We start from the raw sequence: 27,714 nt of genomic DNA, 5'->3' as shown, positions 1-27,714 counted from the left end.
AACGCTGCGATAAACACAGCAATGAAGGCCTTTATCTTTTTGAATTTGCATTTTGGATTTCTTCAGATAAATACCCAGATATTGTACTGCTGGACTGTATGGTAGTTCTCTTTTTAATTTTTGAGGAACCTCTGTATTGTTCTCCACAGAGGCTGCACCAATTTATAAGCCCACCAACAGTGCATGAAGGTTTCCTTTTTCCCTTATCTTCACCAGCAGTTGTTGTTTTTTACTAACAATCGCCATTCTAACAGGTGTGAGGTTACATTTCATGCTTTGAATCTGCATTTCCCTGATGATCAGTAACGTTGACCATCCATTATGTGGTGTCTTCTTTGGGGAGATGGCTCTTCACATCCTCTGCCCAGTTTTTCATCAGGTTGTTAGGCAGCTTTTGGTGTTAAGTTATACAGAGAGGGGCAAATATATATGGCTGCTTGTATAGAAAATAATACAGTAATGAACTCTCTGTTTTGTGTACTCATAACTGCGAGCCTACTTTTGCCCCACCCTGTATGAATTCTTTATATAGTTTGGATAGTAACCCCTCTCAGATGCATCATTAGCGCACACATCCTCCCATTCAGTAGGTTCTTTTCATTTTGTTGGTTTCCCTTTGCTGTGCACAAACTTTTCAGTATGATATAGCCCTTTTTATTTTTCTTTTGTTTCCCTTACTCAAGAAGCCATAACCAAAAAAATATCACTAAGAGTGATGTCAAAGAGTTCACTACCTGTATTTTCTTCTTGGAGTTTTATTGTTTCAGGTTCTTACATCTAAGGCTTTAATCCATTTTGAGTTCACTCCTGTATATGGTGTAAGGAAATAGTTGTTTCATTTTTTTAATGTATGTATCTCTAGTTTTCCCAACACTGCTTATTGAAGAGACTGTCTTTACCCCATTGTATATTCTTGCCTCCTTTGTCATTAATTGAACATATAAGCATGGTTTTATTTCTGGGCTCTCTATTCTGTTTCTCTGATCTGTCCATTTTTATGCCAGTACCATAGTGTTTTGATTATGATAGACTTGTAGTACAGCTTGAAATCAGGTAGTGTGATATCTCTAACTTTGTTGTTCTTTCTCAAGATAGCTTTGGCTAATTTGTGCTCTTTATACCTCCATATAAATTTTAGATTATTTGTTCATTATGTGAAAAATGCCCCTGGTGTTTTTAAAAAATATTTTAAAAATATTTTGTTAATTTATTTTTAGAGAGAGGGGAAGGGAAGGAGAAAGAATGGGAGAGAAACATCAATGTGTGATGGCCTCTTGTGCGCCCCCTACTGGGGACCTGGCCCGCAACCCAGGCATGTGCCCTGACTGGGAATCAAACTGGCCACCCTTTGCTTCACAGGTCCGTGCTCAATGCATTAAGCTACACCAGCCAGGGCACCCCTGGTGTTTTGATAGGAATTGTTTGATGACAGTATGGACAGTTTGATGACATTAATTCTTCCTATCCATGAACACAGTTCATCTTTCCATTTGTGTTTTCCAATACTATGTTGAATCAAAGTGATAAAAGTGGACATTCTAGTGTTATTCCAGATCTTAAAGACAATGCTTTTAGCTTTTTACTGTTGAGTATGATGCTTATCATATCTTGCCTTTATTATGTTGAGGTATATTCCCTTGATACCCACTTTAGAGTTTATCATAAATGAATGCTGCATTTTGTCAAATGCTTTGCCTGCATCTATGGATATGATGATATGGTTTTCATCCTTCATTTTGTTATGTGGTGTATCATGTTAATAAATTTGGGGATATTGAACCAACCTTCCATACTGTGAATAAATCCCACTCGATGATGGTGTGTGATCTTTTTAATGTATTGTTGAGTCGTATGGTAGTATTTTGGTGAAGAGTTTTGCATCTGTGTTCATCAGGGTAATGATGGCCTTGTAAAATGAGCTTGGGAGCCTTCCCTCTTCCAAAATTTATTGTGACAGTTTGAAAAGTATAGGTATCAATTCTTCTTTGGATGCTTGGTGAAACTCGGAAGACATTTGGTCCAGGATTTTTGTTTGTTGGGAATATTCTCATTACTGATTCCATTTCATTAGTAATGAGTCTGTTTAGATTTTCTGTTTTTTCCTAACCCAGACTTGAAAGACTGTATGTTTGTAGAAATTTATCAGTTTTTTTTGAGTTGTTTAATTTGTTGGCATATAATTGGTCTACTATTTCTTATCCTTTTTGTTTCTGTGCTGTTGGTCATTACTTCTTTCATTTCCAATTTTATTTTTTGGTTGCCCTCTCATTTTTTTCTTGATGCATACAACTACAGGTTTATCAATTTTGCTTATCTTTTCATAGAACCACCTCCTGGTTTCATTCGTCTTTTCTGTTGTGCTTTTAGACTCTATTTAATTTACTTCTACTCTGATCTTTACTATTTCCTTTCTTCTACTCACTTCAGCCCATTTAATTATTGATAGGTATGTAGCTACTGCCATTTTTTTTGTTTTAATTGATCTTGCAGTTTTTCTCTGTTCTTATTTGCTTGATCTCTTCTATGTTGATGACTGTTTATTGTGTTTTTGAAGTCTTTTGTTTCTTGTATATCTCCTGTAGGTTTTTGGTTTGTGGTTACCATGTGCTACATATATACCAATCTATGTTTACAGCAGTCTATTTTCAGTTGATTGTTGCTTAAGTTTGAACACATTCTAAAATCCCTAAAATTTTTACCCACTCCCTCCACATTTATGTTCGTGTCATTATTTTTCCTTCTTCTGCGTGTACCCCTTAATTTATTATTGTAATTACATATGACCTTCCTATGTTTGCCTGTTAACCTTTGTACTAGCTTTATAGTTGGTTGACCCACTGCTTTAATTAAGTGTTTACCTTCATCAGTGAGCGTTTTTTCCCTTTCATATGCTTTCTTATTTATAGTTTGGGTCCTTTCCTCTTTAAGAAGTTCCTATAACATTTATTCTAATACTGGTTTAGTGGTGATCAACTCCTTTAGAGCTTTTTCTTGACTGGGAAAAAAGCTCTCCTTCAGTTCTAAATGATAGCCTTGCTGGGTAGAGCAGTATTAGTTGTAGGAGTTTGTCTTTCCTCACTTTGAATATTTTGTGCCAATCCCGTCTGCTGAGAAATCAGCTTATAGTCTTCTGGAAGTAACTAACTGCTTTTCTCTTGCTGCTTTTAAGATCTTCTGTCTTTAATCTTTGGCATTTTATTTTTTAAAAAAGCTTTTATTTACTTATTTTTAGGGAGAGGGAAAGAGAGGGAGAGAAACATCAGTGTGTGAGAGATACAATCAGTTGCCTCTCATGCGCTCCCACTTGGGGACACCTGGCTGACAACCCAGGCATGTGTCCCAACTGGGAATCAAATCAGCAACCTTTCGGTTTGCAGGCCAGCACTCAATCCTCTGAACCACAGCAGCCAGGGTAACCTTTGGCATTTTAATTATCATGTGTCTTGGTGTGGGACTCTGGGTTCATCTTGTTCAGCACTCTGTGCTTCCTGGATTATGTGCCTACTTCCACTGTCAGGTTAGGGAAGTTTTTCATCATTATTTCTTCAATATGTTTTCAAACCTTGCTCTTTCTTCTTCTGGTACCACTATGATGCAATGTTGGTACGCCTGATGTTGTCCCAGGGGTATCTTAAACTATTCTTGTTTTAAATTTTTAAAAAAATTTTTACTGTTCTGATTGGATGTTGGCCACTATCTTATCTTCTACATCATTAATTTGATCCTCTGCTGTTGATGTCTCTAATGTATTTTTCATTTCACTTATACTTCTCATTTATGGTCTTTTATGTTTCTATCTTCTTTTTTATGTTTCCTTTTTGTTGAAGTTCTCACTGAGTTCACGTATTCTTCCCCTAAATTTATTAAGCATTCTTACAACCAAATGTTTTGAATTCTGCATCTGGTAGATGGCTTATCTCTATTTCGTTCTTCTTCTGGAGTTTGAACCTGTTCTTTCATTTGGGACATGTTTGTCTCCTTGTTTTGGCTGTGTTCCTGTATTTGTTTCTGTGTATTAGGTAGATCTGCTGTATCCAGGTCTTGACAAAATGTTCTTATTTAAGAGGTATCCTATAGGGCCCAGTGGTACAACCTCCTTGGGAGTCTATTGTGTGGGTTGTGTGCCTTGATTGCTGCTGGGACTGACCCTCCAGTTGACTGGCTGTGAGGGCTGGTTGTGACAACAGTGAACAAGCTGTTGTGTGTGACCTTCACAGCATGAAAGTTGCTTTAGTGGGGCTCTAGTACCAGCTGAGTCCACTGTTGAGATGTGTTATTTGTGGAGCTGGTTGGGTGGTGCCCTTGTGTGGTCTAAAGCTGGCCACCAGGTATGTTGGTTCTAGAGCCTCTAGGGAGGAGCTCTGGTGCAGATCAAAGTCAACTGCCATTTGAACCTGGCTTGGCGCTATCTGGTAAGAGGTACAAAGTGATCTGTGGTTGGGTGTTGCTTGTGCTGAGCTTGGAGGCACCTGGGAGAGGCCCTTCTAGAAAACAAGGCTGGCTGCCACTACTGTCAAGCTTGGGACCTGTAGGTGGGCAACACAATGTGAGCTGAGGCTATCTGCCACTTGGCTGAGCATGTGGCCACTTAATTGAGGCTGTATTTCAAGCCAAGACTGGCTGCTGCCTTTGCCAGCCTTGGGGGCTAATGGATGGGAGTTACAATGCAAGTTGGGACCTGTTGCTGCTTGTGCTAAGCTTGGGGTAGCTTAGCAAGAAGTACTGGTTACACTGAAGTCTGCTGATGCTTATTTGGGGTTTGTGGACCTTTGAGAGATTTTAGGAAAGTCTGTACCAAAACCCAACTCAGATTGCTTGTGTGAAGAAGCCCCTGAGAAAGAGGTTTGGCCAGGCAGGAGAGTTGGGTGAGGCAGGGTCTCTGGAAATCACCAGAGTGGGGTGAAACATATTAGGCTAATAAAGAGCTCATATTTGGAGCCTGGATGGCTGGGTGTGGGGAGAGCTCAACAAAGGAACTATGTCAGCACTTGTCCCTGAAGAGAGCTTCCCCTTTATCTCTTGTCCTCCTAAAGCCAGTCAATTTAGTTCCTCTCCCTATGTCCCTGGTGCTTTTTGAGCTGTTGGCCCTGTGCTGGAGAGTGGAGTGAATCTCTGTGCAAGCCCTTTAAGAGCAACGGCTTGGTCTCTAGCAGTCCTTTGCCTCTCTTGGATGCAGTTCCTGCTGGTTTTCACAGACATGTTATGGGGACTCTTATTCCTGGCACTGGCACTCCAGGCTGGGGAGCCCATGTGAGGCGGGGCTTCTCACTCACTCCTCAGGAAAGACCTCACCAGTCTGTGTGTCCATTCCTCCCTACTGGTCTGGATGTGGCTTCTTTTCTATATCCTTAGTTACAGGACCTATGTTCAACTAGTCTTCAGGTGGTTCTCAATGATGGCTGTTGTATAATTTAGTTAATTTTGATGTGGTCATGGAACAAGGCAAGAACAGTGTTTACCTACTCCACCATCTTGACTAGAAGCCCCCTCTTTCCATCATTTCTTGACTTTAATGGCTCTGACAAGTATTGATGGGTCACTTTGGCAGATGTGAAGGCACAGTCAGAAAGATAGTAACAGTTCTAACCCAACCTTCCCACACTATTATCAGTTGTTTATAACTGTGGCAGTAATGATGAGTAAGCCCTGAGTACTCACTGTGGCTGTGTGGGTCGGGGGAGTGGAACTGGCTGGCCAGGAAGGGCTGGGGTCAGTTGCTGGAGAGTCCCAAAGGTAGGCAGGGCCACTACTGAATTCATTCCAGCTCCTCTGGGAGGCCTGATTGCACGGTCGAGATAACCCAAGTTTGCTAAAAACTTCTGAAAATAAGAACACAAGTTTGAATCCATATTTTATTTTGCCTGGATCATGAAAGTGGCACATCCACCAACTTACTATATATTATCTAGTATCTGCTCCAATTTCTTTCTTCTCAAATACATTTCTGTTCTTCTATGTCTGACTACCAGACCACACCCCTTCTCACCAGGGATAGGATCGGGCATGCACCTGCTGGCACATATCCCACCGCTGCTCACTGGAGCCACCACGCCCACCTTATCAGCTCCCACCACACTCCGGGAGGGAATGGGGGCGGTCCCTGGAACTCAGGCACACAATGCATGATTTGAATACTTTACCCAAACCTAGATAACATAAAATGAAAGCATTTCCCCACTCTAACATTACGATCACAGGTAATGTAAAACTCCCATAGTGGTCTCTAATTCTGTACAGCAAGAAAATGTAAGGAGCCCCACCATGGCCAGGAATCACATTTCAGACACAGAATCCTTTCCTGAAGTTCCTAAGTGTTGTGGAACACAAGCCAACAGAAACTCATGCAGCATCCAACCTGTGCCACTGTACCTCTGGGCTGAGAGGAGAGCGGGAGGGGACCCTCCCTAGAGGCCCTTTTTGGGCCCCATGAGCATCTGTCTAAGCAGGAAGAACAGACCCACTTCCCTAAGGTAAACCCATATAGTTTATGTCTGTCGGTGCCTGACTGCAAATACAAAGAAATGCATCTTTTAAAAATGTCTACTACATGACAAATCATGCTTTCCTCTCTATCTCAGTGTGTTTCTCCACACATAAAACTAGACTTTGTCCTCCTTCCTTCATTGTCCACAGGCTTATTAGTTACAGGTCTAGTGTGAAACACTCACCACCGGTTAGGTTAAAAGAATTCCCAAAGGCGGAGAACGAATTGAGGGGTGTGAAGTCAGGGCTGCTGGGGTTGCTGACGGGACTCCACAAACCCGAGCTGAATGTTGCAAAAGGAAAATGCAATACAAATGGATGATGGTTAGTGTAAATGGATCCCTTAAGCATGGCTTCACGAAGGGGACATGCTGCTTCAACTGGGGGCACTCAAGTATCAAACACAAACACAAACGGGAGAGCCGAAAACAGTGTCTACACCTCAGAGGGTTGAAAGAACAGAGAATTGCAGAGCTCCTGCTCCTTATTACAAGCTGAGAGCCTGGAGATATTGCTTCCTTATGTTTACTTTTTGGTAATAAAAGATTTATTTAAAAACATTTAAACACAGACTCATTTCCTTTTAGTGCCAAGCAGGTAAAATTGGGGTTCTGCTTATTGACAGTCTTTATTGTTACTGTTATTTATCTGGGAAGATAAACCAAGGCACTCACTGCATGCCACCAGACCCATGCAGTGCTCTGGGTCAAGGAAGTGGCATGTCCAATAATTTACTATGAATTATCTAGAATTCTCAAATCCACTTATTTTTGTTCTTCTACATCTAACCATCTAATCACAACCTTTCTTACAGAAGGCTATGATAACGGAAAAGGAAAAAAAAAACCTCCCTCTCTGCTAGGGTGATACTTATCGGGTGCGCCTCCTTCCCTCTCTCAGGGGAGCTATGGGGGAAGCACAGTAACTAAGCTTCTGGCTTCCACCCAAAAGACAGGAGCCCCTGGAAGCCTGGCCCATTTCTGACAAATGCCTACTTGTAATCTAGGGAAAAATGCCTGAAACACATGTATGGATGGAAGATGCTAACCTGATTTAAGAAACCTGTCTGTCTTTCTATTGAGTAAAAATGGTCTACTGTACCTGTCTGAGCCATCACTGTCACCAGGAGTGTGTGAAATGCCAAGACTGCAGGAAAAATCTGTTTTGTTTGAAGAAACTTTAGCAAAGCCATTCCCACCTGTAACAATGAACCCGGAATCAATCAAAGACAAATCAAGCCAAAGGTAATTCCACCATGCCTGAAGCCCCGCTGTCACAGGCCTTCTGATGCCAGGCCACTCACCTGGGCTCTTGTCATAGCCAGCTGTGACCGCAGCAAAGGTAGGGTTGCCATTCTTGCCAGGAAGTGAGGCTGCTTTTGTCAATTTGTGCTGGCTTCCATTTGGCTGCTTGGTTTTTGGGTCGCTGAAGAAAGAAGCAAAAAGAAAACAACTAATCCCCGGTTGGCACGGACCGCTGGAGGCCTGTAGGGGCACCTCAGGACTGTGGCTCCGCAGGACTGGGCCCATGCAGTCAGCACTGTCACCGTGCCAGGCTGGGGCCGCCTGCACGGCACAGCTCAGCACGTCATGTCAATGGTCTGGGACCTACAACTTCACAGTCAAATGCAAAATAAGGGATTTATGGGGAAAAGTAAGAAAATACAGGATCAGTATAAGAGACCAGGCTCACAATTTAGGGACTGGAAAGACTGTTTAAGAGAAGGAGTTTAGGAAGGGAGGAACTAGGAAGTGAACAAGGAGTAGAATGTGAGGTCTTGATAGGTGACAACACATGACAAACTGGTTCTTAGGAGTGTCCTCCCCTATCAGGGCTGGCCAGGGAGCTCATGGTGGCAAAGGCCCAGGTTGGGTATCCTCTCCCAGACTAAGTAGATGCTGCCTTTTTCAGCAAGAGGTAAAAACTTGGCAGGTGCACTGTAGTTTCCTCATGTGGAAGGCAGGGGTGGTGACAGCACCTGGTCTGTGCTTGCTGGGAGGGTGAAACGCAGGGACAGCTGTGTGGTGCTGAGAACAGTGCAGGTGCATGGTAAGTGCACGGTAAGAACTTGGTCGGAGTGGAAAGGTGTTTGCAATTACCACTGAGGTTACTGTTACCCTTAAAGTCAGTCAAACACAAGTGTGGCTGTGCCTCCAGTGAGGAGCACCACTTGAGAGGGCCCCATCTGCCTGTTAGGAGGCTGCCTTGCTGTGTGCATGTCTCCTACTGCAGCACACTTGTTCTAGATCCCGCCCTTTCAACTGTTAAGCTATTAAGTGTCGTAAGGTTAAGATACATGTCCCACAAAGCCATTTCCTCAATGCAAAAGATATTTGTAGATCTTCATTTAATGCTCAGCATACTTATTTACTCTTAAATTAGAACATAATGCTAATAAGTTATATTATGTATTTCCAGCCCATAGATGATAAAAGCCAAGGGACAGAAGAGGTGCTGCTGAAATTGGGCACCAACATGACAGCACCAAGGGAGAACCTGACCCAGGGAAAGGGCAGGGCTATCAGAGCAGATGTAGGAGGCCAGACAGGATAGCAGTTTGGGGCCACTGCATGTTCCTATTTAATGGGAGTGAGACTCAGGTTTCTGGAGCACTTACCTGTTCAAGGGACAGGAAGCGACCAGGGAGCCTACCTGCTGGAGCTACTGTTGACAATGCTGCTGTAGCTGCCGCGGGATGTGAGCAGGCAAGGTGCAGCCGGGGGAGAGGGGGAGGCAGGTGTTGGTGAGGTCTGGCGTTGTTTTAAGAAAATGTCTGCGTTGAGGGTTTGCAGAGAAAGTTTATAAAGACTATCAGTAGCTGGAAAGTAAAAACAAAAGGTCTCATTAATGTGATAGTTTTGCTTTTCAAAATCAGTTACTTTTGATGTTTTATCTGATACTATGCAGAACTCAAGTGCTTCTACAAAGAAAAACAAAATTAAAGCTTTTACAAGTGTTGTGTTCAAAGGTTTAAAGAAAACAAGGAAAGCAGCTTCTCTCTGCATTATGAGGCCTCCCTGAAGCACCAATGAGGCCCATCTCTGCCGAGTTGTGTAGGATCCCACACACAGGTCTGCTTTTCTTCCGTTCTCCCATGTCCTGCAGGAATGGGTAGGTGAAAACACTGTGTGGGATCTGAATTTCTATGCGTCCACACAGGCTCACACAACTGTGGCAGGTGCAAGGCCTGTGGCAAAACACCCTGCAGTTCACTGCACAATACTCTGTGTTCCCGCACACTTGGTGAGGTGCAGGTCCTGGCTCCTGGTTTACGAAGGTACAAACTCCTAGTACCTTCCTGCTTCCCTTTAGGGTAATGTCTACACAGCTGTTTTAAAAATGTAAAGCAAAAAATTGTCAAGAAACAATACTTCTGCACTCACTAAATGGAAACACATAATACCTTTATCAGAAAAGGTATCACTACTTCTGATCAAGATGGCAGAGCAGGTAAACACCATGCCTGCTCATCTCCTCCCGTGACCACCACATTAAGTTACAACTAACGTAGAAGAACAAACAAAGCCCAAAGTGAGTAGAAAGGAGGAAATAATAAGAACCAGAGCAGAAATTTTTTAAAAACTTAAAAAAAAAACCAGAAAAAAATCAGTAAAACATTTTTTTGGGGGAAAAGGTAAACAAAATTAATAAACCTTTAGTCAGACTCATGAAGAAAAAAATGAGAGGACCCAAATAAATAAAATCTGAAATGAAAGGAAATGGATGCTACACAAATAGAAAGAATTGTAAGAAAATACAACAAACAATTACATGCCAACAAGTGGGATAACCCAGAAGCAATGGATAAACTCCTAGAAACGTGCCCTCTTCCACCATGAATCAGGAAAGAACAGAAAACCTGAACACTGATTACAATGAAACAAAGAGGTAATGAAAAAAAAATCCCAACAAACAAAAGTTCAGGATCAGATGGCTTCACAGGTGAATTTTACCAAACCTTCAAAGAAGAATTAGCACCTTCTCAAACTATTACCAAAACAAAAGAGGAGGGACATTCCTAAACTCACTTTAGGAGGCCTGCATTACTCTCGGTCCAAAACCAAAGACAGTACAAAAAGGAAAATTATAGGCCAATATTGCCAATGAAATAAAAATCTTCAACAAAGTATTAACATACTAAATTCAGCAATACATTAAAAAGATGATCAAGTGGGAGTTATTCTCAAGATGCAAGATTGGTTCACTAATTATTATTAATGTGATATATACCACATAACAAAATGAAGGATAAAGATCATATCGTCCTATCAACAGATGCAGACAAAGCATTACACAAAAGCCAACATGAATTTATGATAAAAATTCTCAGCACAGTGAGGATACAGAAAACATTCCTCAACATAATAAAGGCCATATATGACAAGCCCACAGCCAACATCATGTTCAACAGTGAAAAGCTGAATGCTTTTTCTTTAAGATCAGGAACAAGACAAGGAGGCCCACTTTTACTGATTATATTCAACATAGTACTAGAAGTCCTAGCCAAAGCAATTAGGCAAGAGAAAAAAGCAAATGGCATCCAAATTGGAAAGGAAGAAGTAAAAGTGTCATCGTTTGCAGATGACATGATACTACAGGGCCCAGAACAAAAACACCCCCTTTATTATTAAATATTTTATTACAAAATCATAACCATGTAATTCTGTAACATAACAATATCACAGTCAAGCACACCATGTGACAGTTTACAGGAAATGTTCAAACTTAAACTATAAATTATTACCCTAGCCATATTATTACCCATATTATAATACCCATATATTACCATACCAACCACACTTGAGCAGGCATTACTTCTGCCAGACCCTGTATATATAGAAAACCCAAAAAACTATTATAACTAATAAATGAACCCACTAAAGTAGCAGGATACTAAACTAATACTCAGAATTCAGTTGCATTTTTCTATGCCAATAATGAACTATCACGACAGAAATTAGAAACCAATCCTATTTACAAATGCATCAAAAAGAAACCAAGAAATAAATTTAAACAAGGAGGTAAAATACCTGTACCCTGAGAACTATGAGACACTGAAGAAATAAATAAAAGATGATACAAATAAATGGGAGGCTACTCTGTGCTCATGGATAAAAAGAATTAACACCATTACAATGTCCACACTACCCAAAGCAGTCTAGAGATTCAATGAAATTCCTAACAAAACACCAGTGGCATTTTTCACAGAATGATGCCCCAGAAGTGTCCCGGAAGTTTATGGACCTTGAAGAGCCAAAGCAATCTTGAGAAAGAACAGTTTGGAGGAATCACACCACCTAATATCAAACTATACTACAGGCATAAAAAGAATAAAATCTTGCCATGTGTGACAACATGGATGGACTGAGAGAGTATTATGCTAAATGAAATAATTAGAGAAAGACAAATACTGTATTGTTTCACTTATGTGGAATCTAAAAAATAAAATGAATGAACAAACAAAACAAACTGATAAAACAGAGAATGAATTGATGATTGCCAGATGGGAGGGGGTTTGGGGAATGGGTGAAAAAGGTGAAGGGTTAAGATGTAATCAGAGGGTGGGGGAGGGGGATAATGGGAAAAAGAATGGCAAGGGACATGTATAAAAGACCCACGGACAAAGCCAAAGTAGGTAGGACTGAGGGTGGGAGGTGGAGGCTGGTGTCTGGGAAGGGTGGTGGACAAAAAATGGAGACAACTGTACCTGAACAAAAAAAAAGATGTATAAATTGGCAGTTATTCATAAAAACAGTTACAAGGATGTAAAGTACAGCAAAGAGAACAGTCAATAATATTGTAATAACTATGTATGGTATCAAAAGAGTACTAGACTTATTGGGGTAATTAACGTAAGTTTTACAGTGTCTAATAACTATGTTGTACACCTGAAAGTAATATAACATTGTATGTTAACTGTAATTGAGAAATAAATAAAAATATTGCAAAAAAGATTTTTCTTAAGCCCTGAGCAGTATGGCTCAGTGGGTTGGGCATTGTTCTACAAAGCAAAAGATTATCAGTTAGACTCCCAGTCAGGCCACAGGCCTAGGTTGTGGGTTTGGTTCTCAGTTGGGGCACGTGCAAGAGGCAACTGACTGATGTTTCTCTCACTTTCTTTCTCCATTCCCTGTCTTAAAATTTTTTAAATTAAGAAAAAGATATCACGTGTACCTTGGTGCCGGTCAGGTGACTGTGATACAAAGAAGTGTAAGGAACGTGCTCTGGTCTCTGTGAACTCAGTCTCCCAGTCTTTGAAGCCGCCCACCAACCCAGTTAATACTGGCACAACTACACAGCCCCACTGTCCTCGTTTCTTATCTTTGCCCAAAACTGCTCTGCCCAGTCTGACACATTTCCCTGTGACCCTCCTGGTTGGCCTTTTATGTCTTATGCAAGTCCTACGTATAGTGAGCAGCACAGTCTGTTGTACTCAGATTTCCTGTGAGGGGGCTGTTCTTCCTCACTTCCAGACTGAAACCTGCACTCATGGTGTTCCTACTTCCTTGTAATTCTCTCCTACATTTGATGCATCTCCCCAGACCCTTAGGGCTCAGGGCCTAGATAAGGCTGTAGCTTCCTGGGTTGTATCAAGGCCCCCATCATGGCACCCACCAAAGAAGCCCGAGCTACCCATTTGCCAGCCTCTGTGCCACCTTGTGCCTGCCCCAGGAGTTCTCCCTCACATTCCTCAATGGTGCTGGCACCTTACTCACTGTCCTTATGACTGTCCCACCCACTCTCATCCGTGACCATGTGGACAATTCCTTCCCTCATGTGCTGTGTTGTTTGTTGGCCTGATGCCCATGCTCAGGGCCCACTCAAATGCCATCTCCTCTACGAACCCTGCTCAAATCTCTCCATCCTCCTGCCCTCCTCGGAAGCCCCCATAGCACAGTGTGCCTCAATAACATTAGATCTTCACTGCAGGGTCACTCACTATTTGTACACTTGTCCTGAATCTTCCCTACCCACCTCTCATATAATACATTTTCTGGCCTCCTCCAACACCACCAGAAGTGACCCGTCCTCCTGTGAACTCTACACACCTTCACCCCTCACCTGAATTCTAAGTTCTTAGCCTTCATCCAAATTGAGGCTTCACTCAGATTTCCTTTCACCTTAAACAGTATTGTTGTTCAACCCTGATTTTACCTTTAATGCAAACAAACCAAATGGGAGTTTACTCTAACACTGCAGTGTAGACAAGTCAGTCCTAAGACTGGCCCTCTCTTCCTAAATCCTAAATCCTGCCATCAGGTCCCTCCCTGTGTTTGTCTTTCTTGCCTTCTATTTCAGGCATGGACCTCTGCCTTATTTAAGTGGCTGTGCTGCTGTCATGATTGACAGCAAGCTGAATCTGAGAATAAGGTAAAAAATTAGTGAAGAAAATAATGAAACTTTCACATACGTTGTTTATGTAAAAGATGTGGGTGAAGTGGAGAGTAAACTGAATTTGTAGAAAGTGATTACACTCAAAGTGTATGGGAACAGGAAAAGTAAAGCAATGTGGAGTTTCATGCTCTCATAAAAAAGCAACTTTCACTTACGGCCAAGATGGAGGCGTAGGTGGAAATACTGTACTTCCTCGCACAACCAAATTTAAGGACAACAAACATTTAGAAACAAAAACACAACCAGAACAAACAGAAAATTAAACTGTCCCGAAGTCTGACAACAATGAGCCATTCATCCAGACCAGCAAGAGGGGTGGAATTGGCGAGCTGGCAGAGAAGGGTCCCAGCAGGAAAAAGCAGTGGTTGGCAGACTTGGGTGCGGGGAGAAAACGAGCAAACCCAGTGAGGCGCGCAAGGCAGTTGGCTGACCACTGACACACATTCATGTGCAGATAAAATAGGCAAAAAAATAAGGGGGCAGTGACATAGACCACAACCCAGGGCCCCAGGGCCCCAGTGCCGGGAAATAAAGCCTAAAAGCACTGATTGAAAAAACTTGTCGGGGCAGAGGTTCCGGGAGAGACTCCCTGCCTCACAGGAGAGTTCATTGGAGAGACCCACAGGGTCCTAGAATGTACACAAGCCCACCCACCCAGGAATCAGCACCAGAAGGGCCCAATTTGCTTGTGGGAAGTGGCAGAGGGAACCAAAATCCAAGAAAGAGTGGAATAAGCACCATTGTTCTCTCTCTGACCCCGCCCCCACATACGGCATCACAACCCAGCCACTGGGTTGATTCACCCTGGTGAACACCTAAGGCTCCGCACCTCATACGTAACAGGCGTGAACAGACGAAAATATTATGGCTCAAAAAGAAGAACAGCTCAAAGCCCCAGAGCCAATACTTCTAAGCGACTAAGAGCCAACCTATGGGATGCACACAGTTCAAAACACTGGTGATCGGGATGCTCACAGAACTGGTTGATTTTGGTCGCAAATTAGATGAAAAAAAATGAAGGCCACACTAAGTGAAATGAAGGAAAATGCCCAGGGAACCAATAGTGATGGGAAGAAAACTGGGGCTCAAATCAATGGAGTGGACCACAAGGAAGAAAAAAACAACCAAACAGAAAAGAATGAAGAAACAAGAATTCAAAACAATGAGGAGAGGACACTTTTAAACATTCCAATATCCAAATTATAGGGGTACCAGAAGGGGAAGAGAAAGAGCAGTAAGTTCAAAGCAAACTTATTTGAACAAATAATAAAGGAGAACTTCCTCAATCTGGCAAAAGAAATAAACTTCCAGGAAATCCAGGAAGCTCAGAGTCCTAAAGAAGGTAGGCCCAAGGAGGAACACACCAAGATACATCATAATTACATTATCCAAAATTAAAATGAAGGAGAGAATTCTAGAAGCACCAAGAGATAAGGGGATAGTTGCCTACAAAGGAGGTCCCATCAGACTATCAGCTGATTTCTCAAAAGAGACCTTACAGGCAAGAAGGGGCTGGAAAGAAGTATTCCAAGTCATGAAAGGCAAGAACCTACATTCAAGATTGCTCTATCCAGCAAATCTTTCATTTAGAATGGAAGGGCAGATAAAGTGCTTCCCAGATAGGGTCAAGTTAAAGGAGTTCATCATCACCAAGCCCTTATTATACGAAATGTTAAAGGGACTTACCTAAGAAAAAGGAGTTAAAAATATGAACTGTGAAAGGACAGCAAACTCACAGTTATTAACAACCACACCTAAAACAAAAGCAAACTTAGTGGACAGCTAGATCAGGAGGGGAGCCACAGAAATGGGAGATCACATGGAGGATTAGCAACAGGGAAGTGCAAGGAAGAGAAGGGGGAGAAGGTAGAGAGAATAAGTAGCATAGATGGTGGGGAGAAAATAGACAGGGGGAGGGCAATAGTAGTGTGGGAAATGTAGAATCTAAAGAACTTGTGACACATGGACATGAACAAAAGGGGGGGAATGGTGGGGGAGGGGTGTGCAGGGTGGAGGGGAATGAAGGGGGGGAAATGGGACAACTGTAATGGCATAATCAATAACATATATTTTTTAGAAAGCAGCTTTTCGAATGACTCCCCAGTCCAAACAGGTCTCCCATGTTGGACAGTGGGCAGGGGCGTGCGGGCACACCAGCTTCCGGGGAACAAAAGACTAGTGTGCATCATGTGCTGTTTCTCTGGTGTGCATACTCTGTTGAGTAAGTAGTTATTAACAATGGAAGGGGGCAAATGGAATCAGACGTTAAGCCTGATTAACTAGGAAGCTGCCGTTTGTGACAGACTCCCCTGGTGACAGCTGCATCCTCTGTCAAAGGGACTCAGTCCCCAGGCTGGCAGAAGGACTGGTTTTCCAATCTCCCGGGGGAATAATCAGCCTGTTACTGGGGGAAGGGAGAACCAGTAAGAGATTCCCTTGCAGAGGCATGTGCAGCTGAAGCCAGATGACAAAGCAAAACTATGAATCAAGTGCAGCAGGAGCCAAAATGCCAACCATAAAGGGGCAGAGTCTAGCCTGAGAAAACAGGGGAAAGGGATTGGATAGGATAAGGGCACAAAACCTGAAGGATCCAAGAAAGGGACTGGATAGGGGGAGGGCCCAGCATAGCACGAGAAAAACCTGGGAAACAGGTTGGATAGTTTGCAAGACAGCCTGTTTGTTCCTGAAACCAAGAAAATATATGAAGGATCAGCAGGGACCTTGGAACAGTTGCCACTAGAGCCTGCCTGCCCTCTACATCTCCGAGGGAGTATTATTTATTTTTACCCCAATAAATCTTTTCACTACTCTTAAACTTCTCCCATGTGTGTGCTCCCTGAAATTCTTTTCTTGTGACACTACGAGAACCCATATTCTCCAGCAATGCTTTCACCATGAGCAACTAAGCTACTCACCATAAGCTACTATAGTTCAACAACTGGCAGACTACTTAACAACAGGCTTTTGTTGGCTGTATAAGCTGGCTCCAGCAAACCAGATATTGGGTTGCCTTCATTTTTTTTTTTAGTTTTTAATTTTTTAAAGATTTTATTTATTTTCAGAGAGAAGGGAAGTGTGGGAGAGAGACAGGGAGAAAAACATTGATTGGTTGCCTCTCACATGCTCCCAACTGGGGACCTGGCCTGCAACCCAGACATGTGCCCTGACCAAGAATCAAACCAGTGATTAGATCACCTTTTAAAACAATGCATCCCCACTGAGTTGCCTAGAGCAATTCCCAAGTTGCCATACTCACAGCTGCCAGGTTTGTGAACTGGCACAGAATCCCACTCCGGCGGTGGAGAGTCTTTTTCTCCCTCTGAGCTACTGGTGTTGCCTAGTTCTTGACTATTTGGGAGGAACTTCGCTAGGGCAGATGGCCTGTTATCCACTACCTTATTTGTACCTGCACAGAAAGAAGAAAAGAAAGTTGCTAATGGACAACGTCTCCTTTCTTTTAGGTCTACTTCAATGACTCTTCTAATGCGGATGAGAACACAATCTTAGCTTTTTACATGACTAATAACTATAACCGATTACTGGTAATTCAGAACTAACAACTGTTAATACAACAAATCACGGAGGTATCTGTATGACAACAGCAAAATACCTTTTGTTTTCTGGCAATTCCGAGATTTGGAGCTGCTTGTCAAGGCAGCTGGGAGAGTGATCTTGGTTGGGAGGCTCTTCCGCTGTTTACTTTCTAATGAGGGAGGGTACGGCAGCTCTAAGCAACTGAAAGACAAGCACAGAAGCAAAATTCAGATTTGTCCTGTTTTTGTGGGGCAGAGAAGTCACTGACTGGTCTGCACTTTCAGTGCACATTTTAGGAATCTGGCTCCCTGAGGCACTATCTGCCCCTACCCTGAGGTTGAGGCTGCCTAGGCGACAGCTCAGCACTTGCAGACACCTCCTTTGCACTCTTAGTGCTGACAACAAATAGTCAGAGCACCTGCCTCAGGTAATTGGCATAATGCCATTAGCAGGAACTTGCCATTTGGAAACTGTTGAATTATCTCCCAGTAAATACAGTACTACCAGGGTTCCTGAATGCAGAGATTCAGAAAGGTCAAGGTTCTGCTATTCAGAACCCCGAAGATGTGCTTTGTTGTAGAAACTACGGAATGAACCAGGCTGTACAGATTCTCCCTCCTAGAAGGCAGCTAAGCCACACCAGATTTCAGTGTCAGGACAGTTTAAACCTTCCCTATCCAATGGCACACGTAGTACACTCCTTCCTCTCAAGGTAAGCAGATGACAGAATAAAGTATGATTTCATAAGTAAATACATTTTAATGAAAGCTATTTACTAACATTTTATAAGGTACTAGGTCAAAGACCATTTTATCTTCATTCTTTTGTATCTCTATATTTCACACATTTTCTATCATAAGTAGGTATTATATTTGGAATTAGTAAAATGGATAAAAAAATCCAAAGGGTATCAATTACCCCCCAAAAGTTTTAGGCAGGATAACAAACTGACTTAAGAAAACAGTTTTATAAATCTTCTGCCTTTTTGCTTCTCACTGACAGGGTTACTTCAAAACTCCATCTTCTAAAAAAAACAAGAGCTCCCATGCCATAGACACCCACCTAATCCTCTTGTGGCAGGTGAGTGTGAGTTATTTTTACATCAGTGGTTTGTCAGTGTTGTGGGTGAGGGTTGTCTATTTATGCAAAGCTTAGCTCTGTGCCACTGTAAAATTAATTGGTTTTTAAGAAAAGAGGTGCCAGACAAGTAGTTTATTTTTGCTGATTCATTCTTTTCTAAATTAAGCAAAATTGTGTCTATTAAGAAAATGTTTTTTAAGGCTTCTGAATAAATGCTAAGGGCCAATTTAATTTAACCGATTATTTGTGAAAGAAAAAAAGGTGTTTCAGATGCCAGACTTTATTTTGACTCAATACATGGAATAGGCTCCATGTAGACAGGCAGGAAGCCAAGGGCAAGGTCAGGGTTTCCCTGTGCTGATGTGTCTGGTGTCAACCACCTGAGCTGTGTGTGCTATTTGAGCAGATCATGAGAGTAAACATTGTGCTAAATTTAGATTATTACATTTGCTTCACAAATGTAAAGTGTTGATAAACAATTAGAAAACAAAAGGATCAACAGATAGCTGCTATCCTCAACCAGGGTTTCCTAGGCCTTTCTTAATTCTCTAGAGGTCCTGACTCTTACTCCCTGGCATCTCTACAGAAGTCTCACGGAGGTCTGCAGGCTCAGTTCTCCAGGGTTGAAGCTGGGAAATGAATGGACCAGAGCTCTGCCATCGCAGCCCAATGATCCACCCTCCTCAGAAACCATTTTTGTGAAGTTAACTCTTGGGAGGTCTGGTAGCAGGGGCTTTATTGGCAGAGACTGAGGCATCCCTCTCTGGCTTTCTCTCTTTTTAAAACCTGTGCATGACAGTTCTGGGGTGAGGAGGATTGGGGACTGGAGGGATCAAGCCAAAAAAGAAAAAGAACTCATGAACACAGACTACAGTGTGGTCATTGTGCAAGAGACGGGTGGAGGTAGAGGAGGGTTAGGAAGGTTAAATGGTAATGAAAAATACAAAAGAACAGTTCAAATACAAAAAATAAAAATAAATCTCATAAAAAATAAAAAATGTGTATCTATTGCCTCCAGATACAGTAAAACAGTGAAAGCACTTCTTGTTAGATGACAAGCATTTCAGGTATTACCAGTGACAGGGCTACAAGTAACTGATTGCATCTAAACAGTACCAGGCGAGTAATACCCTAATTCAGTGCAAACAGGAAATGGCTCTATTCAGAGAGGCTATGTTGCTGCTGGTCATTAAAAGAAGTCTCTCTTTGACTCCGTACTCAACTGATGTACTAATGAATACTGACTCTCAATACTTTTATCCCAGAACTCAGAAACACAGAAAACAAGATCCATGAGTTCAATAAATTAGATCAAGGAGATTAAAAGACTAAGGCTGCACGTGGATTTCTCCAGTAACAGAGACAATTTAAAAAGGTAATTAGAACGCACTGCTTAAACTGTTTTTCAGCAATGATTTATTTCTCTTAGCTGTGTATCAAGAGAACTTGAGTTGTCACTGTAACTGTCCCTTGAACAGGTGATACGGGACTGTTCACTATAGCCTGCAGTTTGGCAGAGAACTCAAAAACCTTGGCGAGGTTAGTGATACTCCAGTGAAGTCTTTTACAAACTTTTCAAAATCAAATCTGTTAATAGTCAACTTACTTCACTAAAAAAAAAATGAGAACACAACCTAAGTTGGGGAAGAGCGATGAGGGTGAGATTAACGTGTACTATCTGTTTTACCCGATCACATCTCAGGTACTGAGTTCAGGCACCCAGCCAGCCACCAGTCCAGTAACATCTGTGTCCTGGTGTGCCAGGCCATGAGCATCAATTAGTGCTTTAGAATGACTTCTCTCTGGGGAGGTCCAAGTGTGTCAACCACGACTCCATCCGACATTCCTTCTAATTGGGTCAGACTATTCTCAACGAATTGTGTGAGTAAGTCACTCAAACTAACAGTTTGCACAGAAGAGTAAATTTTAGATACTCCATTACTAGTCAATGCCATATGCTGTGTTATTCCTAAATTCAGGGACAAGGTGAAACTTCTCTGCAGTAATCACTAATTTCTTACTAGCTTTTGGTTCTACAGAACAGACTACCCTGTCTGCGTAAAGTTGTGTAATCTAGGGAGAGAGTGGAGGTTATTGGTGTTTTGGCAAAGCTCAAGTATTAGACCCAGAATAAGAGTTCTAGGCAAACTTTAATGATAACAAACTATGTTTTCCTTTACTGCTTTATACCTAATTCCTTCAACTTCCTGGGTCAATGTCCACTTACCACACAAAAAGGCAAGTACTGGCTTTCATGCTGACAGCCATTTCACACGAAGAACTAGGAAGGGCATTACTAACAATGCTAAAACCAAAATCAGTTCATTAGGTAGATCTAAGGCTTAAAAGAAGTATGAAGTTGACCCAATAGTTAGACTTGTTCATTTACTTGGGGAAACATTCTGTACCAAGCCTTCTTGGAGGGGTGGGATGGATGAAGGGGGGTGAAAATCCTGTCCCACAGGCCTAGGATGGAATTATTTCATGACAGATTTATCTGATAGGTACCACCTGCCCTGATTACCTAAGCATAGATTCTTCCAGGTTTCACAACACAGAATTCTAGATTCAACTGCTGCTCTGAATGAGAGGGCAGGTTCAGAACTCTCTCTCACAAGTTACGCTTCCACTGTGGCTAAACCAATGAGGTCGTCTTTGTGCAGAAGTGACATGGCTCTCTGCTGGGGAATGAATTACCAACCTAAATCTTCTCAACAAGTTGTTACTTCTGCCTTTTATGTTTCTGACATCAAAAGCATGTGGCCATCCCTGAACAGTAAACAGTGGGCATCAGAAAGAAACCAAGAGGAACACGATGTAGTATAGGGTTTTTGTTGGACTCCCCTACAACACCCCCAAAAGACCAACCAAAACAAGCAAAACCTTTACCTAGTTTTTACCAATAATTTCTTTTATATTACTTTATTTCTCTGCACTCATTTCTTTATCTCACCTGGGTTTCACATCTGTTGGGATTTCCTTCTTAACATTCAAGAGTTTTTTGCTTTTTTGCTTCACTTGAGGCATTTCATTTTCATGTTTTTCAGCCATGGACTGTTTTCCCTTCTGCTTGTCTGTATCCTGTAAAAAATGTACACTTAATTGCCAGGAAGTATTACTAAAAATGACTGATATAGTTCTGTTTGAATGTAGAGGCACAGAACCGAAGGTATATATGTCATATATATAAAAATGATAAACTCCTTTCTTCAAGTCTTATCTTAACTATTGTGTTTCTGTCAATTTTTCAGCCTTTGATTTATTATAATTGTGCTTTGGTGAGTATGAGTTATAAAGTATCATTTTAGTTTATACTCATATCTTGACGGGAGTGGGTGGTGGCACTGGCAGCAGCCAATTGGTGGCTTCTTATTTTTTGGACCTAGGGCGCAAAACCTTGCCTTTTTTAACAAGAAAAGTTCAGCTAGGACAACAATATAAACACTACAAACACTCTGGCAATGTGCTCAATGCTGATCCTAAGGACAATCCTAAGGAACACAAGTGTCCACATCCATTCACTGAATGTTCACAATGACACTGTGACTGTCAACAGAGCTGCGGTGAGTTAATATAAACAACTACGCACCAGCAATGGGAAGGACTGAGTTGCCCATTCACTCACTCAACATTTACTGGTCACCCACCTGGCGACAGGCAAGGGGTTACCAAGAGGGTCCGGGCCCTTCTCCTGAGGGGTGGTCAAGCAGGAGGGGAGATACATAGGACAGTGAGAGACCAATCAGCTTGTGCTCTCACCTGGAAATGCTCACTGGCCACAACCACAGCACAGAAGAGCTGTCTCACGTGGCTCAAATGTGAAGCATGGACTGGGAAAGGGCCAGGACACCCTCCTGCTACTACACCTTTTCAGACTTAGTTCTGAGTTATTAAAGAAGCACTGACTCATCAAAAGTTTTGTAGATGGTGAGCTCTTTGAAGACGAGAACCTGGTCTTTTGTCCACTCATTTCCTAAGCTTCCAGCACAAGACTTGGCTCTTAGGTACTCAGTACGGACTTGTTGAATACATGTGTAGAACAGGGCTGGAACAGACACACAAGTGTGTAATCTAGCGGGGAAGAAATTACACACACCTGACAAACAGGTCAGTCACAAAGAAATAAGAGCACATGAACCCTCTGGAAGAATGCTGAGGAGGAGCAATAAAAACCGAACAGGAGGGAGAAGGGTAAGAGGCATGGAGGCCATGAGTTCCAAGCCATGTCTATAAGGATGCAACAGACAGGGAAGAAGAAGTTGAAGGAAAGTAGCAACAGAGAGGTAAAAATCAGGCCAGTGGGTGCACACAGAATGCAGGAGATGGGGCAGCCAGAGGGGGTCACTGGGGAATAGTTAGGGAAAAAGCTGGAAAGGCAGCAAAGATTAAAGAAAGCATGTGCTGAAAATGCCTTCCAAAAGCTTATTCCTGTCACTGAAATTGCTGGAATCCCGATCTAAGATTTGTAGTCATGTGTTGTTAGAAGGATATGAAGTGCAGGATTCTGATACTGGCTATCGACTATACTGAAGTACACAGGGCAACATGACTAATGTGGAGGGTACAAAGGGGAAGGCAGTTGGCAAGAAAAGTAGTTACATATACATTTTATTTAAAAAATTCATATATGTGGATGACACCACGAGATTTCTTTAAGAAATGATTCCTTAGGCCATCAGGTTAAAACTGAAAAGAAACTTCTGATCTACAATATTAAAGGTTATATTAGCATCATTTTCAATTTGAAATATGTAAAAATAAAAATGCCAAAACAGAATTCCATTTTCCCTTTCCACATTCCCTGCGAATATGCCTTATAACTCAGACTCTCAGACACATCCCAACAGTAATCCTACCCTCCATGACCTAACTCCCACTAGTATCAGGCACTTTGCAGTGTCAGTCCTGATGCTGAGGACTGAGGAGTGAGGCAGCTTTCCTGCTGTGCTGATGTGTGCTTCTCCGAGTCCCCAGTTCCGGGTGAGTGCTAAAGCCTGGAGTCTTTCCCTGGATCATGTTCCCCTGCAGGACAATCACTACTCAGCCTGTAGGGAGTGAGCTGTCAAGGAAGCGGATTGTGACAGGAGTGGTCTTACAGGAAAAGCTCAATCTAATTAAAATGGTATATTTCCTTCTCATTCTCTTCTGATACTTAAAATCTGAAACAAATTTCATGAGCCAGAGTAGTTTCTAAACCAGAGAGACCCTAACTTTGAAGCAGTGTTTCCAATTTCTAACTATTTTACTTCGTTAGCATGCTTCCCAATATTCTTCCTGGGGGAAAACGAAGGCATTTGTCCCCAGAGCTGTGACTGTTTAAGCATGTCTGTGAACAGTGAGTGCTAATCCTCAGAACATGTGCTCACATTAAATATAAAACGCCCACCATGCATTCAGAACCCACACGAGACAGTGCCTGACTGCGTGACTGTGCCCCACCTCCTTGAGGAGAGGCTCTGTGTCTGGGTTGGAGGTCTCCGTGGTGGTGGAGGAACTGTCGTCGTCGGCCAAGGAGTCTTTCAGCTCCTCTTCCGGGGGCTTTCCCTTTGTCTTCTTCTCCTTTTCCTCTTGCTTCTTCGATGCTTTGACCTTACGCTGAGGAGGTTTTCCTTTCCCTGGGTATGAAAATCAAAGAAAAATAACTGACTTTTTAATGGCTTAGAAAACACAGCCATTAAAACTTTTTTGAAGAAGCTGGACTCCTATTAATAAAACTTTTCTTCTCTACTTTATTCCTTAGAGAAATATTATTTAATTATTTCTAATTAAAGTTTTCCAAACCATGTTTGACTTTTTGATTAAAATGTTTTAAAAATCAACTTTGAGTTATAATTTTTGTACAATAAGGTGTATCTACTTTAAGTGTACAGTTCAATGAGTTTTGCCAACTCAGTAGTTCTGACAAATCTGTTATGTCTTAGAATACCTTTTTTATACCACAGAGAGTAATACAGCTTGGAAGAATCACAGAAGTGAAACCCAGTGGTCTTTCACATCTATCTGGAGATGGAAGTCTGACGGTGACACAGGATGAGCAGCGGTTCATGTGTGTTGCATGAGGGGTGTTAAGAGCCCTGGAGTCAAAGCCATGCTGGTTGGGTCCAAACCCTGGCTCTTCCCTAACCAGCTGCACGATCATGACCTCTCATCTGTAAACGGCGGGGGGCAAGCCCTCGTGGGGCTGTAAGAACTACATGAAACCCAGAACAGTGGCCGGCACACAAATGCCCTGATATTACACATGGATAGAAAGTACAATGCAACACAGAAAGCCCATTACTTAAAAAGACATAGTGCTCCCAAGGCAAATACCAACCCACAATAGAGTGCCCACTATTTCCCAGGCCCTGCCCCATGTTCTGAGAACACAGCGGCAGGCACCGACAGCACAATCCTGTCTTCATGCAGCTTATGTTCTTGCTGGACTAGACAGTGGCAGAGAAATCCCAGTTCCGGCAGCTTGGATTATGCTGCAAACCCACTAGGGCAAGCAGGCTGGGAAAGCTACGGAAGGCCTGCAAGCCACAGGTTAACTCATTCTGTACACATCATTTCTAAATATATCCTTTTACAAAGATGACTTAATATAGTGTATTTAAACCCTATTTTACAGCCACTGTTAACAGGTGCCCGAGATGCATACTTTCTCATCTAGAACAGGGTTGGCAAACTACGTACAGCCCTCTGGCCAAATCTGACCTATGGCCTGATCTATCTGTAGGGCTCATGAGCAGAGAATAATTTTTGTATTTTTAAGTGGTTAAAAAAAACCAAAGAATATGTGATGGAGATAGTCTGTGACACATGAAGCCTCAAATATGTACCATCTGGCCCTTTACAGAAAAAGTTGGCTGAGCATGATCTAGAAAAATTAGGAAGGCTCTGACTTTCAGGAATGTCCTTTTGTCACTTACTTTCACAGTGACTCTGGAGGTAATAGATTTGAAATCGTTAACTGGGATATTAAGTAAAAAACTGAAAAGCCTTTGTCTTAGCAGAAGACGGGCCAGTTGACTTAACTCTGTCAGTCCCTGGCCCTCCCTGACCAGCCCGGGCTCCCCTCTGCCCCGGCAGAGACTTCTCAGATTCTGTCAGTTCAACAGCTGATGCTGTGAGTCCCTCAGTCATTCCCACATGACCAAGACCAATCCCCAATACAATTAGTGTCCCCTTGCCATTTTACAATTTTATCATGGTTAGGTTCATCGGTAAGAGGCACTACCTGTAGAAATAATCTGTATTTATGCTCTGGCCAGCTGGCTCAGTTGGTTGGGGCGTCATCCTGTACACCAAAGGCTGCAGGTTTGATCCCTGGTTGGGATGTGTACAGGGGACAATTAATAGATATTTCTCTTACATCAATGTTTCTCTCTCTCTCTTACTCCCACCACCCACTTCTCTTTCTAAAAAAAATTAAAAAAATCAATAAACATATCCTTGAGTGAGGATTAAAAAAAGAGAAATAATATGTACATGTAAAACCTGAAACCTCCTTAATAAATAGAAAAAGGCTGAAAATAATATATATTTTTTCCTACTGCACTCAAATCTTGAAGCTAGGAATATATAAAGGATGCAAAGAAATATTTAATAAAGCACTAGTTAAGTTGAAAACTTGAGTGCAAACTTACTTCATAAAAGAGTAGTTTATACTTTCACCTCAAAATCCTCATCTTTCTCAATCTTCTGCATTTGGATTTTTGCCCTAGCTCCTTAATGATTTTGAAAAGGTAATGAATGACCTTTTAATTATCAATGCCAATGACCTCTGACCTCTAGCACTTCTCTATTCTACAGGCTTCTCTATTCTACTGGACACCATGAAATGTCCCCTCTCCACCATCCACCCCAACATCACCCCTCTCTTCCGGCACAGTGATCCTTTCAATGTTTTTACTGCTTTTTTGGTGCTGGTGTTCCCTAGACACCTGCCCTTGAAACTTCTCTCCTCCCTCTATCGTCACCCTGGGGGCTCACTTTAATAAAATAAAACAACAAGTAAAAAAAAAGTATATATCTCATTTAAATTTAAAAGCAGAGTCCCCAAGAACTCACAGTGACTAAGTTGTAGCAAATCCACTGGGCGAATACAACCCTTTCAAGGGTATTAATTCCTTTGAACCATTAAGTGTCATTTACTCTGAAAAGCTAAACATCCTTTTTTAATGCAAAGAATAGGTCCACTGGGCCTGGAAGCCACCCTCCCAAGTTCTATTGCAGCTTTCTTCTCAGCATGCAAAGGACTGGGTCTCTCTTTCTACCATCATGTCTGAGAAAAATGGATTTACAAATGTTCACTTCATAAGTGACCAACTGCTAGACCCCACTTCATCAGTAAGGAAACAGGAGAACAACTCATGAAAGTAGACAAGGATCCATCAAATTTTATCATCAGACACACACTCTAGGCATAATGATTTTGTATGACATGCAGCACTGAGTTAACATACTGTAACCACAAATACCCTGTTCTTAAGACGTGTAGGCAGTTTCCATTTTTCACTATTATAAAACATAATGTATATAGATTACTTCTGGATATTAAATTTCCAGATATGAGCTTACTGGTTCAAATGATGTGTGCATTCTTTTATTTTTATGGCTTCCGACATGCTTCAGAAAACTTGCTGTTTTCCATAATTTATGAATATACAAATTTCTCTAAAAAATGATTTGAGAGAGAGAGAGAAACATTGGTTTGTCGTTCCACTTACGGATACGTTCATTGGTTGACTCCTGTATGTGTCCTGACCAGGAAACCTGCAACCTTGGCGTATTGGGACAGCGCTCTAACCAACTGAGTCACCCAGCCAGGGCCAAGTTTCTTTTTAACACAGCTACCCTGAGAATTATTTTCTATATATGAGTATAACTATAGATCCCAGACTATTAATGTGTTTAAAAAATATAATTGGCTTGCCTAAATTGAAGAAAGAAAAGTCATTTAACAGGTTAAATTCTAATCACCAACAATAATTCGGGTGTAAGCCCGTCTACCATAGCAAATTAAAAGATAAGCCTGCTAAATACATGCCTATCATAATCAGCCAGGAAGATTTTTAACATGTGGTTAGCCAACGACAACCTCTCCTGGCACTGTCTTCATGTCCTGATTCAAATGGGTAAGAAGAGTCCTGGTGTCCCTGTGTACCCTGCCCCACCAAAATGATGGCCATTCTCATCTAGTTACATGGCTAGTTGGAAAAGCAAACTTGGGGTCCC

General features: G+C 42.0%; 1 protein-coding gene across 1 annotated transcript in view; it reads right to left on the bottom strand.

The window, feature by feature from the left end:
• TMEM131 (transmembrane protein 131) overlaps positions 1 to 27,714 on the bottom strand; it is a 216,902-nt gene that overhangs the window by 1,995 nt on the left and 187,193 nt on the right. The window contains exons 32-40 of the mRNA XM_037056831.1: positions 23,932 to 24,107; positions 21,446 to 21,573; positions 17,489 to 17,613; positions 17,135 to 17,284; positions 9,136 to 9,301; positions 7,787 to 7,908; positions 7,585 to 7,681; positions 6,669 to 6,766; positions 5,659 to 5,819 (exon numbers count right to left, since the gene is read on the bottom strand). Coding sequence (XP_036912726.1) covers positions 5,659 to 5,819; positions 6,669 to 6,766; positions 7,585 to 7,681; positions 7,787 to 7,908; positions 9,136 to 9,301; positions 17,135 to 17,284; positions 17,489 to 17,613; positions 21,446 to 21,573; positions 23,932 to 24,107 — 1,223 coding nt within the window. The remainder of the gene's footprint in view (positions 1 to 5,658; positions 5,820 to 6,668; positions 6,767 to 7,584; positions 7,682 to 7,786; positions 7,909 to 9,135; positions 9,302 to 17,134; positions 17,285 to 17,488; positions 17,614 to 21,445; positions 21,574 to 23,931; positions 24,108 to 27,714) is intronic.

This window comes from Sturnira hondurensis, unplaced genomic scaffold (genome assembly GCF_014824575.4).
Source record: "Sturnira hondurensis isolate 20B ecotype Veracruz unplaced genomic scaffold, ASM1482457v3 Scaffold0009178, whole genome shotgun sequence".
Taxonomy (NCBI): Eukaryota; Metazoa; Chordata; class Mammalia; order Chiroptera; family Phyllostomidae; genus Sturnira; species Sturnira hondurensis.
Note: the sequence above shows the minus strand (reverse complement) of the source record. Positions and strands in the feature narration are given on the sequence as shown.